At 45.0% G+C, this 15,344-nt stretch overlaps 1 protein-coding gene across 2 annotated transcripts; it reads left to right on the top strand.

The window, feature by feature from the left end:
* Positions 1 to 2,531: 2,531 nt before the first annotated feature.
* Positions 2,532 to 14,799, top strand: CD40LG (CD40 ligand). Of its 2 annotated transcripts, none has more exons than XM_010994864.3 (5): positions 2,532 to 2,784; positions 4,623 to 4,754; positions 8,913 to 8,970; positions 10,793 to 10,855; positions 13,564 to 14,799. In XM_010994864.3, the coding sequence occupies exons 1-5, from the start codon at positions 2,629 to 2,631 to the stop codon at positions 13,938 to 13,940; spliced, it is 786 nt and encodes a 261-aa protein (XP_010993166.1). In that variant the 5' UTR covers positions 2,532 to 2,628; the 3' UTR covers positions 13,941 to 14,799. The 2 variants fall into 2 exon arrangements, with proteins under 2 accessions (XP_010993166.1, XP_064339475.1); XM_064483405.1 differs by having other exon boundaries at positions 2,535 to 2,682.
* The last annotated feature ends 545 nt before the right edge of the window (positions 14,800 to 15,344 follow it).

The following is a 15,344-nucleotide window of genomic DNA, read 5'->3' as shown; positions in this document are numbered from 1 at the left end:
TTGGTGGGGAGGGGATCAGACTAGATAATACGGTCAGTTGTAAGATTTCTAATTAACCTTCTGCTGGTGGTATGGAGGATGGATGGGGTGGGACAGGAAGGGAAGTGAGTGCAAATTCAGTAATCTAGGAGAGAGGGGATGCGGACCTGGACCAGGATGTTGGCGACAGGTAAGGAAAGAGAGATGGAAAGGAGTAGGGGCAATGAAGAAGCTTTGGGATGAGGAAGCCACTGGGATTGGGAAGTAATCCTGGCAAGAGGGAGGAAAAAAATCATGGGTGACTCCTGAGTCTCTGACTTGGATAATTATGTGGGTGTAGTGCTACCATCCACTGAGATAGGGCAAGACTTGAGGGAGAACAAGTCTGGGTTGGAAGTGGAGTCGGGAGATGAGTGAAGTTTGGAGCCAAATGCAAGGTGGCTTTGGGCTATCCCAGTGGAGACGGTCAGAGTTGGCTGTACTTACAAATCGAAAGTTCAGGGCTGCAGTTAAGCATTTGGGGTTTATCACAATGAAGGTGATCAGGAAAACCATGAAAATGGACAGGAATCACCCAAGGCAAACATGTAGAAAAAGAGGAGGGGAGGGGAGAGGAGAGGAAGAGTGAGGAAGAGAGGAGAATGAGGATGGGGGATACCAAAGGTTTAAGGGGCTCAATGCACAAAGGAAATCACATGAAGAAGTATTCTGAGAGGCAAGAGGGGAGAATTTCCAGAAGGATGACAACAAAGTAATAGGTCAACAGCTAATAGAAATGTCACTAAAAGTTAACTCTAAAAAATATTCAGCCAAAACTCTTTTGCTAATAATGATGGAAGCAGTTTCAGGAGAATGTGGGCAGAAGCCAGACAGCAGGAGGCTGGCAATCAGGAAGTGGAGGCAAGGAGATTGGACAACCACTCTTTCTTGAAGTTGGTCACGTGAACCCATGTGCCATTGTCTGCATCTCTGTGGCCCCATCAGCGACCTCTCCCTGGGGGCTTGGCTGAACTGATCGACGTCACAGGGTCCTTGCAGGTCTGGCCTGCTGTAACTATGTGAAACTGGCTCTGGAGAAGTCCTCGAGCCCATTTTAGCTCTCGTGATAATTTTCCTTTAGTGGAACTAAGGTTACTTGTCTAAGAACCGAAGCCTCTGACTTGACTGATCAAAGTTTATCACATGCATTGAAGCCACCTACTTGGCAGATGTAGTGAGATCTGGGCCCAGGACAGGATGCTGGGGCGTGGGCGGGGAAGAGAGCAGATGGTAACTATGCAGATAGCATGCCTATCAGAGGTGCTGGTTACATTTCCTATTTGTCTCTCAAAACAATTTTATAGGAATCACCAAAGCAATCTTATCATGGTTTCTAGACCAGCTTGGGATGTGGGGTAGGGATTTCCATAGCCGCTTTTGTTTTGAAGGCAATCTGATAAGACAATCAAAAGCCATTTGGAAATGTGTAATTCTATACCCTTCTGTGATTCAATTTGTTGTCAAAACATTGGGTGTTTTTGATGCTGTTATTGTTCGTTTGTTCTTTACTAGTATGTAAGGAGTTGGCAGTTATTTGGAAAACTCATATCATAGGCTAAACAAATAAACTCAAGAGGAGAGTGTTTTTCTATTGCTTAAACATGTTTCGAAGATCTTTCATGCACATCTTTACCTGATTTCACAACAACCTCTAGGATAGGTGAGGTAGGCGCAACTACCCCTTTGGACAGGAGGAAGCTGAGATCTGGAGAGGTAAAGTGATTTGCTCGAGGTTGATAGCAATTTATTGGTAAAGCAAGGGCTAGAATGCAAGTGTCTTAACTGCAGCCTGTTTTTCCTATTCTGAACCGATAAATCGGCACCACCAATTATCTGATGGATTGGATCAATGTAGACAGGCAACCTGGCTAAATCAAGGTAACATTTCTACTTGCTTTAATCCCAGAGTTTTGGCCGGAATTCCCCCAAAACCCTACTTCTTTTGGCCTTGGAGAAGTAGATTTCTCTTGAATTATCTCTCCAGCTAAATTTTCTTTAATCATTGTCAGCCCTCCTTTTTGCTTTCCACCATGTACCCTTGACTTGGAAAGCTGCTGGGATTTTGTTGGATTTGAAGATGAAAGAAGTCTTAAGAAGCAGTTAGCTAGTGGTACACCAGTCATAAAATCAATCCAAACTTGTGTTGATGTTTCTTTCTTTCCCCATATACTGGGTTCCCGCTTTACATTAGTAAGATTGAAATTGACATAGTCTGTTGCTGGTGGATTCATTTGTCACTTTCCTTGAAACGGGTGAACCCCAAAAGTTTGACAGAGATAGGAAAATACTGCCATTGTCTGTTAGGAAGTCTATGACATTTCAAGGCAAGAATGAATGTATGGAAGAAGAAACATGTTTCTTCTTTACTAACGAAAGGGAAAGCCTGGAAGTGAATGATATGGGTATGCTTTAAAAAAAAAAAAAAAAAAAACCTTTACGTAACTTTTTTTGCTGGGAGAGAAGACCGCGAAGCACATTTTCCAGGAAGTGTGGGCTGCGACGATTGTGCGCTCTTAACTAATCCTGAGTAAGGTGGCCACTTTGACAGTCTTCTCATGCTGCCTCTGGCACCTTCTCGGTCAGAAGACATCACTTCAACTCTAACACAGCATGATCGAAACGTACAGCCAACCTTCTCCTCGCTCTGTGACCACTGGACCACCCGTCAGTATGAAAATTTTTATGTATTTACTTACAGTTTTTCTTATCACCCAGATGATTGGGTCAGCACTGTTTGCTGTGTATCTTCACAGAAGATTGGACAAGGTAAGATGGATCGTGGGCCTTTATGAAGTACATTTGGGGTTCTTAGTGATGGGTGGGTTCGTTGATTTTAGTTCTACCCAAATGACATACAATGGTAAGAACCCAAATAGATAAGTGGTCTTGTGGCAAAATGTTTGTAGTTTAGTTAATGAGGTAGTCTATTCTTGTCTCCTGGTCAAGAGTTTTGACTCCGGAGTCAAACTGCCTGAATTCAAATCTTGACTCTGTCCCCTACTAGCTCTGTGATCCTGGGCAAGTTAGTTTACATTTCTCTGCCTCAGTTTCCACACCTGAGAAATGGAGATGATAATGGTACCCAGCTCACAGTGAATCTATAACAGATTGACCCATAATGAATTTAACCTTGTGACGAGCTTAAAACAGAGCCGAGCACAAACTAAGCACTATGTAGCGTTAGCTGTGATTATTCGCTAAGATTTTGCTTAAAAAGTAAACTTTTTATTTCTGGTGGAGACAATTTTTTTTCTTTTAAATTTTCCACTGGAGAAGCAGAATGTCAATTTGATCTGAAAATTCATAGTGTTTCAGGTTAGCATAGACATGGATAAGTCCCCAAATTTGCTGCCGTTTAGTAAAAGTGGTATTCTCTAATTCTTCACATGCTGATTGTAGTTGCAGAGTTCTCAGTTTCCCTCTGAGATGTTTTACATTCTTAAATAGTTGGACTTAAAGAACAAGAATGAAATAAATTAGTAGGATTGTTTGGCATTCTTAGGAAAAGATAATCATGAGGATTTATCTTGTTTTGATGCGTTTACCCACCTCCACTGATGGGTTATTTGCTGTGTTGATAAAATATCGATCATAGGTGAAAAGGAGAAATTTCATCAATTATTTGGCTGTTCCTAAAAGTCTGGATATGGGAATTGTGGATGTACAGCATTTGGAGACTGCATTTTCTCAGGGACATTTGGGTGGCCTCTATTGGGATACCAACGTTGGATTAAGACCATGAGGTTTTTTATCAGGATCAGGTGGAGCAGGGCCAATTGAGGCAATTTACTAGGTTACTCAAATTTGAGGTTTCATTGCTGAGAAAAGAGTGGGACTTTGAGTCTGGTTGTTTGTTTGTGTTTGGCCTGGTGGACTCTGCTAATCAAATGCCTGGACATTAAACCTCGTCTCTACAAGGGAAGTACTGGCCCGGGTAGACTCAAATTCACCCTGGCATTTAGGTGTTCTCTTAATGACAGTGAAAGCCGCCGGCTAACTGGATCTTGTTTTGAATCTAAAAATGTAATCTCAATACAAGAAAATGGCACAGATGTAGTTGACGATGAAACAAGTGATCTCTTTAAAAATGCAAATGTTTTCTACAAATACTGAAGTTAAAAAGAGTGATGTAATTAGAACTCGAGTAATTGACACATATTGCATATTAACTTCTTTTTCTAAAGCCCTGCATCACAAACACTAAAATGAAGTGGGCAAATCAGCTCAGCCAGAAAACTATGTTATAGACTGCGTTAATAATGGCCACTCATGACTGAAGCTATGGGAAATATAACCATTATAGAAAGTGGCTGCTAAAATACAAGGGAAAAGGTGATGAAATTTCATTAGGATAGCTGTGATTTCTGCCTAGCATTTCAGATAATACGACATTTTCATTGCTGGCTTTTGTCGTTTTTTTTTTTTTTTTAACAACTAATACCCAATATCAATAATCTGGTATAATAACTGGTTACTCCCCATGTATATCTGCAAAGTCCTCTTCGTGTTGTTGATGCCACGGCAGTGAATGGAGAGGCAGATGTCATTGGCGGCACTCTCCTTCAGAATTACAATTTCTCATGTCCCTGTTATTTCACAAATAGATAGAAGATGAAAGGAATCTTCATGAAGATTTTGTGTTCATGAAAACGATACAGAGATGCAACAAAGGAGAGGGGTCCTTATCTTTACTGAATTGTGAGGAAATTAGAAGCCAGTTTGAAGACCTGGTCAAGGTAAGGAGCTCAGTTATTGGGGAAAGAGTCATTGAAAAGTTTTAGTGGGGAAACCTGCTAGATCGGGAAACTGAAACCTGACAATGTAAGAGTTTAAACATTTGTTTTATATATATATATATAATAGATACACATACACATACATATGTACACACATATATACGTGGGTATGTGTATCCTCCCAAAAAGTAAAATCCTATGGTGAAAAGGGAAGGGAAAGTTGGAAGTGTGCTCATTCATAGGAATGTCTTTAAGAAGAACAAAAAAGCCTCTCTCTGGGGAAAATGTCCACTCTCATGGGCACATTTACCCGTACTCAGGAGCTCATCCATGCAGATGCCTCTGGGAAAATGATGAAGTCTGCCAAGTTTGGTTTTTGCATTTTCTCATCTTTCCATCCAAACCTTGATGCCTTCCCATTGTGGACCCATGGTCTGGTCCCCATTTCCCAGGGAAGCAATAACCACTGGCCTCTGGGGTGCTGGCAGCGGTTAAATAAGGCTTAAGGCTTAAGGCTTAAGGCAGGGTAAGGTGTTGCCTTTACTGGGGGCAGTGGGAACTTCATAACACTGACATACTCTAACATATGAAGGAACACGTCTCTTGTGGTGAGATTCCAAGTGTCATGTAAGGGAGATCGTTTCCTTTTCCTGTGAGGAGATGGGTGGGGAATGCGTGATGGACCTTTTTAGGACTGCCCGACCCAGACCCCGTATAATACCACCTGCTCATGAAGCCCAGTCTGCTTGAAGGCCAATCAAGACCTGAGGCAGAGAGAGTTTGAAGATGGGTACCTAGAGCAAGAGTTTTCAGAACATTTCCTGAGGCTGTGCCTACAGTGTTAATTCCATCGCTGGAGACAAGGGGTCTCGGAGCTCTTCCTCCTGGGGTAGAACATCAAGAATTTCTGCCTGCTTCCCTCCCAAAACACTGAGTCAGATACCTTCCGCGCTCAGGGAACTTTAGGGTCGAGAATAGGAGACCGCCCTTCAGGCTGAGGGCAGCTCTGGGCCAGGTGGGTGGGTATCTGGAGAAACCAACAGGAGTTAGTTCTCACACACAGCGTGTCATTTAACCCGGGAGTGAGGGGCCTGAGGTCTTATTTCTGAGCTTGTTCCTGTGCTCCTGTGTGTGTCATTTAATCCAGTAGTGAGGACTCCGAGAGCTTACCCTTGAGTCACCTGCAGGAATCAAAATGTAGCTCAAATCTGGGGCTGGCGCTTAGCTTCTTTACGCTAATTCAGGTTTTAGATGAAGACTCCTCTTTGTTGGAAGTGATCTGAGTTTCTCTGGCTCTTGGAGGGTTCTGGTCAGCATTACAGGGTATTGGGAGGTACTGCAAATTTAAATATGAATAAAGCCACTTTTAGACAATGGTTCCTAATCCAAATAGCATGTTCAATGGGCTTGGCTGTGTAACCTTGGGCAAATGACTTCACCTCTCTGGGCCTCACTTTTCTCATCTATAAAATGAGAGGGCTGAGATGATCTGTAAGGGCATGACCAGCTCTGACATTCAGTAATTAGGTGATCAGCCTTCAGCAGCCCCCACCACCGCCCCCGCCCCCGGATGGCAGTGAGAGTGGCTGTTGGGTTTTTTTCCCCTCCCTTTCTCTTTCTTACTGAGAGTTTTACAGTTGTATGGCCAATTCCTAATGGCTTGATTTCAGGATGGATAGATAAATCTTCCCAAATCAGCTACCCAGGATTAAGAGTAAGGAAAAAAGGTGGTTTGGTCTCTCTGCCCATGAAAAAAGTGACAGCTCCAAAGTTTCACACTGTGACGGGCAGACCCTCTCAGGCATGTAAGCCAGATGCCTTTCGTGCAGCAGAGGAAGCCCCTTGGGTCTACTGCAGTGAGGTGGAATCAAAGTCAATGTCGTCTGCACCTATTATGTGCACGACCGTTAGACACAAAGTACTCCGGCCAGCCGATTCTCCTCCCATGACTGAGCCCCGTTCTCATAACCATTCCCCCAAATTTTTCATTCTAAAACAAAATTTTGGACTTTTTTTTAACCCAACAGGTCAACTACAAAATAACCCCAAATTCGATTTTTATACTCCGAGCTAACATTTGCAGGCTCTCTGGGTCACACAGTCTGACTGTGACTGTGAGTAACCTAAGGTTTGAAGCTGGGGGCTCCAAATCATAGGACTTGAAGGGGTCTTGGAAATCATAAGATCCAAGTATCAACCCAGAGCTTGAGTCTTCTCCCCACAGTCCCTACCCAGTGGTCACTCGATCTCTGAACACCTTGAGTGACAAGGAACTAATTATTTCCTGAGAAAGGCAGCACCAAGCTTTTAGCCTTATGACAGGGTAAACGGAAGCAGCATTTTAAATGGTATGATTTCACCTTAGAACCGACTCCCCCGCCCCACTCCCTGCTAGAATGATCATTTTCATGGTGGTCTGCCCACCAGTGCCCGAGATGTCTTTAACAGCGTCACAGCATCTCCTTTTCCTGTTAACGGTCAACCTGTCCAGACCTGCCACATGGAGCTCCCACTAAGAGAGACATAACTCATTCCAGATTTTCTGAAAGTCAACTTGAAAAAGTCTTTCCATCAAGGTGGGGAGTGAAGCAAGAGGGAAAAAAAAAAGGGCTGCGGGGAGAGTGGTTGGGGGAAGTTCACGGAAAGGCAAGGCTGTGCGCATAAAAGGCAAAGTCTGCTGACTTCACGTTTTCGTCTTGGCCCAGCCCTGACACCAATGCAACCACCAGCCTAAAAGTATCTTAGCTTCAATCATCACACTCCATCTTTTGAAAAGACATGAAATACTCATTTGTTTGCTTGTTATCTCACAAACATTTTCCTGTCGCCGCGCGGCCGCGCTGACTGCCACGCTTCAGCTCAAGTGGAAAGTTGAGGCGCTGTGGCCCCTGAGAGCGTCCTGAGGCACAGGCTCCCCTCAGGCCCCGTGACTTACACCCTCCTGTGTGGCCCCTGTGCTCAGCCTACAACAGGACCCTCAAGAGTCACAACACTGACTTCTTTGAGGGGGCACGGAAAAGAAAGGCCCCATAGCAGGTGTATTGCAGGAATAGGAAGGCACACAAGACTCTGACTATCAGATGTGAAAATACTGTTGCCTCCCTCCTGCGTGTTCAGGGTACCGCGTGATGGTGAGGGTTAAGCCCGGCCCATGAGTGTGAGCGCACAGTGTCTACCCTTGGCTTCAGCCTCAGGCGCCATGGGGGACCTCATGCCAGCCAGGTCTTTTATTCAGTATCTTTCAATCCTTCAAATGGCGGCAGAAGCCTTTATTACCTTCCAACCTGTTAGCTCCTTTAAGTACCTCTAGCCTTCCTTCAGTTGCTAAGCGAAAAGAAACCCCTTAAGAAGTGCAGCATTTGCCTTGGGACCTCGGCGGCACTGGCAGGTGACCTGTGTTTCCTATATGCTGATTATTCTAAATAAATATGGGCCAGAGACACTGCTTTGGGAGAGATCCTACTGTTCTCCTTACTTGCTGCAGGTAATAATAAATCCTTCCTTCTCCTGCTAAAAATAAAAATAAAATAAAATAAAATAAAATAAAATAAAATAAAATAAAATAAAATAAAATAAAATAAAAGACAGGCCACACAAGGCAACCAGCAACAAGAGAATCTCTTCAGACTGCTGAAAGAGACAACACAATAAAAAATGTCTGAGGGTCTTGTCATAGTTTGGGATTTCTTCCTAAATTCAAACGTACTGTTCCCATTTCCTACTAGATTTCAGACCAATTTTATTCTAATAGAGACACACCTTGCTTTCTGTTTAATAATATTCTATATACCAGTTCCCCGGGTAGAATCAGCTCCCCATTCAGCATTATTGGTCAATACCTGTCAAAGCCAGGGAGGCTGGGGTCATAGGAAGGGGCAGGATCGCAGTCTTGGTCTGGGGAGAGCACTGGCAGACAATAAAGCTCCAATTCTCCTTCCAAGTTTACCCCTGGGCTTTCTCGGCTGTCGGCTCATCTGTCAGAGCCGGGGGCTCCCGATCAGTAAGATGGAATTAATGACAGGATCTGAGTCTACAGGGTAATCCTCACCAGAAACAGGCAACAGAGTAGTGACAGCTACCAAATGAATGGCACCTCTTTCTAAGGTTCCCCACCAGAGTTCCCATCAAAATGACCTTTTGCAATGATTCTTATTTTAGGATATAATGCAAAGCAAAGAAGTGAAGAAGAAAGAAAATAACTTTGAAATGCACAAAGGTAGGTGGCTCTTTACCGTTTCTATGAATACTTAACAACTAAAGGGAAGCTTTAGGCCAGTTATATTGGACAACCCAGTATCAAATCAGGGAACTGCTAGCCCTGGAAATAAAGCAGGAACACAACTGCCAAATCAACACCTTCTCTGGTGCCTGTGATTTGGAAAGGAATTGTATGGACATATTTAGGGAGAAGACTGTGCTCCTTTAATGCTGACGATACCAAGTAGGAAGAAATCTCATGATTTTCAACACTTTAATCAAAGCAACCATACAGCCTAGTACCACCTACAGAAGAGAAGATGACAAAGACAGGCATCATTTGGAGGCAGTGTCATTCATCACTTAGTGAGAACCATGTTTCACGGGGAACCAGTGGAGCCTCGGGGATGAAGGAGTGATTCAGTGTGACCACTCTGTTCTTTGCCCTGTTCTTCATATCAGAGGATCTCAAACAGCTCACGGTCAGAAGGGACCTTGACGGTTCTCCATCCTTGCACCATCCCCAGAGAACGAATCTTCTTCACAACAGCACTGACCACCTCGCCTCTGATCAAACATGCCCAGACACTTTCTATCTCATAATTCAGCCTGGTCCAGCTTTGAATGGCTCTAATAATTACAATAAGATTACCATACTACTCGAGAGAAGTCTTTTTTCCTCTGGAGTTAAAATTTGTTCCTGTAATCTCCACTCACTGAACCCAGTCCTGCTCTTTGGGGCCATACAGAGCAAAGTATTATTCCTCTTCTACACAGCAGCTGTCCAGATGTTGAAAACAGCAATCATGGCCCCCAAGCCTTTTCTTCTCCAGGGTAAACCTCCTCCATGTCTTCCACTGTTCCTCTATGACCCTTTCTTGTCCTAGTCACCTCCCTTTCTGGACATACTAACTTTTCCTGTTCCTCTGAGAAGAAGTGTTCATAGATGATGCTATTAGAGAGACTACTATATCACAAAGTCAGTGAAAAAGACCATACGGCTTATGTAAATTTAATACAAAGAAATACATGCATACAACCATACAGAGCTACTGATACTGTTTTCTGAAGCAAAGAGTACTCAGAACTTGCTGTAACTATTGGTCTGGATGCAAAGGGTCACCTGATTTCCATGAAGCTTTTGCTTTCAGAATGACGATAAAATATGTTGAGTGGTGCCATGGTGTCTGTTAATTGCAACGAAATTTGAGGTAACGGTTCATGTGGGTGCTACCTAGCTGACTTTGGGGAAGTGATAAACTTAAGAAAACTGGTCATTTAGGTCATACAACTTGACTCGATATTTCTAAGGCAACTACAGAGGGTCCAGCACCAGGCTCATGACTGGAAAAAAAAAAAGAAACTTTCACATATTGTCTGCACATCTAATTCAGGAGCAAGCCTTTTACATGAGCATTAGAGAGGGATACAGCAGTGTGGCCAGTGCTTGACCAAATCAGACACCATCAGCATCTTAGTAGCTAAGTGTACAGACATGACCTTGGGGCCCACTAAGACGACCAATAGATGGGAATTGTTCTTAAAAGCCAGATTCAAAATATGTTGAATGAAGATCAGCCTGTGTCAATCTATATACAGTGGAATCAAGTACTGAACAACTATTAGAAGAATGGGCTCAGTGGAAAGAGCCAATTCAATTGTTCAGATTTTAGAAGCCAACTTTTCCCTCTGTGAGGGGGATTTTGGGCCATCTTCTCTTTCCTTTCACATAACCTATCTAAGCACTGTCTCTAGTACACAGTTGTAGAACTAGACCGAATCATTCCATGACCCGTTTTGTGTTTCTTTGGCCTGACGGTTGGCCTTTGGTTTCATTACAGGTGATCAGGAGCCTCAAATCGCGGCCCACGTCATCAGTGAGGCCAGCAGTAAAACAGCATCTGGTAAGTCCAAAGCATCCGAGCATCAGCCCTCTGAGGGGGAGGGCTAGGAGGCTAGAGCAATGCGCCTAATGATCAGGCTCCTCTCTTCCTCTGGGGCCCAAGTTACTAAGCTACCCGGACACCTCTTATGTGCTCGCCTTTGTCTTCAAGGTGGGCTCTAATGCACAGATGGGACTTGGAGGGACAAAGGAGGTGGGAAGCAATCCCGATGCTTTCATTATGTTCTTGCTCAATGGCTGATTCTAAATGATGAATTCCTGGGGGGAGGGGCCGTTATTCTGATAACATAGAAGAGACGGCAGGTTGTGACCTCCGGACTGGGAGCGTCCCTCATCCTAACCCCTCTTCACTGTGGGTAAATGGGCCTCAGGGGGTATTTCCTGCCATCTGTCAATCCCTGTATGACGCACACCGGCCTCACTGGGGCCAACCTCAGGGAAATGAAAGGTAAACTCATTCTGCAAAGATCACTAGGTGCCGGGACGTTAGATTTTCCAATGAAGTAACATTAGACGACATACTGTAATCTTTTCAACTCTGAATGGTTTTATTTCCATATACGTCCTGCCATCATTCGAGCCTTTAGATCTTTTTTTTTTCCCAAATCTGTACCTCACGGTAGCTGGTACTGGAGAATGTGTCGCATCTGATAAATGGATGGAAACATGCACATTAGCATAAAATTCCCCATCTTCATAGACGCAGTCCGAGGGCATCCGAGCAGTCTTTGACAACTTCAGCATGAAGAATTCTAAGTAGTGTTTGTGTGTGCACACACACACGTGTGTGTGTGTGTGTACGCATGTGTGTGACAGAGAGACAAAGACTCAGAGAGAGACACAGGGAGAGACAGAGAGAGAGGAAAGGAGTTATGGCCTCATCTCTGAGGTGGCTTGGGCTTCTCAGTGGGTGCAACACATACTTGGGTCTCCTGGATGGTAATACAGGAGACAGAGCCCTGGAAAGGAAGTTTCTGAAGCTGAGGTTTAAGAACCATGACTACTTCTTGCTGGGTGACCTTGGGCAAGTCCCTTTACCTCCGTAGCAGTTTCCTGTCTCACTGACTTCATAGGGTGACTCTGAGCATCAGATCAGCTAATGAGGAAGAAAGTTATGCTGTCAAGCGCTATACAAGTGTAACGTATCATTGCTTAGCCTACTTTCCTGTAGTTTAGTTTAGCTGTCAGAAGAGTTACATAAAGCCCTTTTTTAATACCAGTTACTCCCACAGTATTTAATAATTCTGCCAAGTACCCCTTTCCCAGAAAACACACTTATGGGAGAATATCACAACTATCTCAGCATGTCTAGGGTGGCCACCTACATGACACCGTCTCATCCGGATTGGATGACAGCAACAGAGACATCTCCTAGAAGAATAGCTTGCCTTGGATAGATTTCACGGTGCTCACATTCGGCCGAAAGGCCCATGATGGCTAGCGGTTCTAGAGTATCACAGTAGGTCTGCAGGGGACCAGGTGGGAAGGTAGTCCCACTTTTCCCCCAACCCCAGTCCCAAACCTGTAAGTCCTACTTAGTCATGCTTCTACGAACTTGACCTACAATCCACAGCAAGGAAGAAAATTAGGTCCAAAAGGAAACTTTGCGGACTCAAAGAGAGGGGACCTGCCCTTGTTTTCTCAGTCAGGTGGTCCAAAAGTGAAAACCTCATAATGAAGCATCATTTCTAGAGTGGTCTGGACCTGTCGGGCGACTCAGGATGGCTTTCCTAATTACTAAAGGATGAGTTTCGAGAGGTTGGGTCTTGTACCCTGATAGACCTAAGACCACCAAATAGGAGTTACCAAAAAAAAAGCTCAAGGAAGCAAATGCATCAATACTTTCACTTCTCCCCAACCCCCACCCCCAGCAGTCTAGCTCTCTGTGGGAGCTGAGATTTGAAATCGGGTGCACACACTACTTTGAACCCACTCAACATCTCAAAATGGCACATTGCTGGTGGGTACTCCGTCTTAGCCACAAGAACACAGGCACTTTCAAGTTGGTGGCGCCCACTACAATGGAAGATCAAAACACACAGTGAAATGACAGGTTTATTTTCATACTTCCTTGCCTAATTTTAGTCCCTACTGTGGGAGGCGGGTCGGGTTTGCAAGAGCATGATCAGGTAGGAAGAAGTGGGGTCTTGCCTTTTCTCTGTGCTGAGGCTGAGCTAGGAAGATCGGCTTTGACTTTGTAAAATTCAAGAAAAGCACAATACGGCTGTTAATATTAGCAAGGACTTTGAATAGTTTGGCACACGTAATTTACGAGGTGGGGTTATGAAGTCATGCACGCTTTCTCAAGTTCAAGGACAAACTGGCTTTCCAAGCGCTAAAGGGAGAAGGAAACTCACTGTGCATTGTTACTTTAGTTAATCTTCACAAGTCTCTGAAATAGGCTGTACTATTAGCCCCGTGTTACAGGTGAGGAACTGAAGCTCAGGGAGATTCAGTGACTTGCCCCGGCTTGAATAAAGCCTGCAGGACTGGAACCCAGCTCCTCCTGCCTGTGCAGCCTATGCTGACAGGTCGGCCAGAGCCCCTACGTAGACTCTGAGGGTTGGAGGGGTCCTTAAAGAATCCCTGACGCCCCAAACTTCCATTCATAAATGAAGACACTATTCCAATATTAAGCTGTACTTTCTGTTAGAATGTCAAATGTGCGTGCTGCACCTCACCACGGGTCTTCCCCCCTCTCTGTTACAGTTCTACAGTGGGCCCCCAAAGGATACTACACCCTAAGCAGCAACTTGGTCACCCTGGAAAACGGGAAACAACTGGCCGTTAAAAGACAAGGACTCTATTACATCTACGCCCAAGTCACCTTCTGTTCCAATCGAGAAGCTTTGAATCAAGCGCCTTTCATAGCCAGCCTCTGCCTGAGGTCCACAGGTGGATCGGAGAGAATCTTACTCAGAGCTGCAAACACCCACAGTTCCTCCAAACCTTGCGGGCAGCAATCCATTCACTTGGGAGGAGTCTTCGAATTGCAAGCCGGTGCTTCGGTGTTTGTCAACGTGACTGATCCGAGCCAAGTGAGCCACGGGACAGGCTTCACGTCTTTCGGCTTACTCAAACTCTGACCGGTGTAAGCTGGCAGGCTGTGGCTGGGCTGATGCTGGCAGCCTTCACCATACAGCAAAGCAGTTAGGACCACCCCCTGTTGAACTGCCTATTTATAATCCCAGGACCCTCCTCATGGAAAACTATTTATTATACATCCCGAGGCATGTAGGGCTGCAATGAGTGACTTATGGGACAGGTGAGACCCAAACAGGCCCTGTTCCTTAAGAGCTTATAGTCCGAAGCGGCAGCCCCACTGATGCAGACACCCGGAGAGTCCTATGAAATGACGAGGCCATTGCACACAGGTTGAATTCTGAGTAAACAGCAGAAAATTAGCCAAGTTTAGTTGTGTTTCTTTGCATGCAGGGTCTTTCAGTGGAGAATGTATTTAATTCCTCGGTCAAGATGCCGAAGGGAAAGAGGGAGCCTCAGGTCACATTCAGTTCTGGTTGGTTCTGGGTCCCTGTGACCCCGAAGGAGGGGGCAGACTTTAGAAAGTGTAATACGGTGGAGAAACAAAAACCTGTCCCCCACCAGCCACCCGGACCTTCATTCTCTTTCTCTCATTCTCTCTTCCTCTCTCATACACACACACACACGCACACACACACACACACACACACACACTCACTCACTCACACACAGAGTCAGGCTGTTGCTAATCAAGTGTCTTATTTCAACCTGGTTTGTCTCCACCGCTGTCGATGGGACGGGGCGGGGCAGAGAGGGCCGCTCAGAGCCTGCCCCCTCCTCCTCCAGAAATGACTGTATTTAAAGGAAATCTATTGTATCTACCTGCAGTCCCCGTTGTTTCCAAAGTGAACCTGTGATTATCTTGTTATTTATTTTGTGAGTAATAAAGACCTCTTAACATTATTGTTGTTATTGAGCGTCTGAAGCCCCAGGCCGGGCTGGGGGGAGGGGGAGGGGGAGGAGGAATCATTTGGAGGGAATGTTCCCAACCTTTATGATGTTTTCATGAACTTGCTGCTGAAACTCGTGGTGCCACAAACTATCAGCACGAAGCACACTCGCAGAAAGGCTGGGAGCGCCTTCAGTGGATGGATGTCATGGAAGCCAATTTACTGAAAGGCTTGCTCTGGAAAGGTTGCAGGGGATTGAAAAGAGCCTGGGTTTTTTCTTGATTCCTCACAGCTCAGCAAAGCCAGAGGGCCGGCCTTAAATGAGAATCGGTTGCTTATCTTTAAGTGGTTCCACATTAGGCAAGGGGACACGGCAAAGGACAAAGTGAGGGGAAGTATTGGTCCCTCGGTCTTGTCACCTCCGATTGAGGGGTTTTTCATGTAAGCAGCTGCATCATCCTTCCTGGAAGCAAACACATGTCCAAACAGGAAAACATTCCTGCAGCAACAAGAAAGGGAAGTGAGGAGAGGTGAGGCAGCTCCTGGCCACGGCCCCTG

This window comes from Camelus dromedarius, chromosome X (assembly GCF_036321535.1).
Source record: "Camelus dromedarius isolate mCamDro1 chromosome X, mCamDro1.pat, whole genome shotgun sequence".
Classification (NCBI taxonomy): Eukaryota; Metazoa; Chordata; class Mammalia; order Artiodactyla; family Camelidae; genus Camelus; species Camelus dromedarius.
This window is presented reverse-complemented; position numbering and strand designations above follow the sequence as displayed.

Bases quoted from the DNA above. Each gene is read 5' to 3' on its own strand.
- CD40LG (XM_010994864.3), top strand. From the start codon at position 2,629: ATGATCGAAACGTACAGCCAACCTTCTCCTCGCTCTGTGACCACTGGA. The intron at 8,971-10,792 runs GTAGGTGGCTCT...GTTTCATTACAG, and splicing joins TAACTTTGAAATGCACAAAG to GTGATCAGGAGCCTCAAATC. The intron at 10,856-13,563 runs GTAAGTCCAAAG...TCTCTGTTACAG, and splicing joins CAGCAGTAAAACAGCATCTG to TTCTACAGTGGGCCCCCAAA.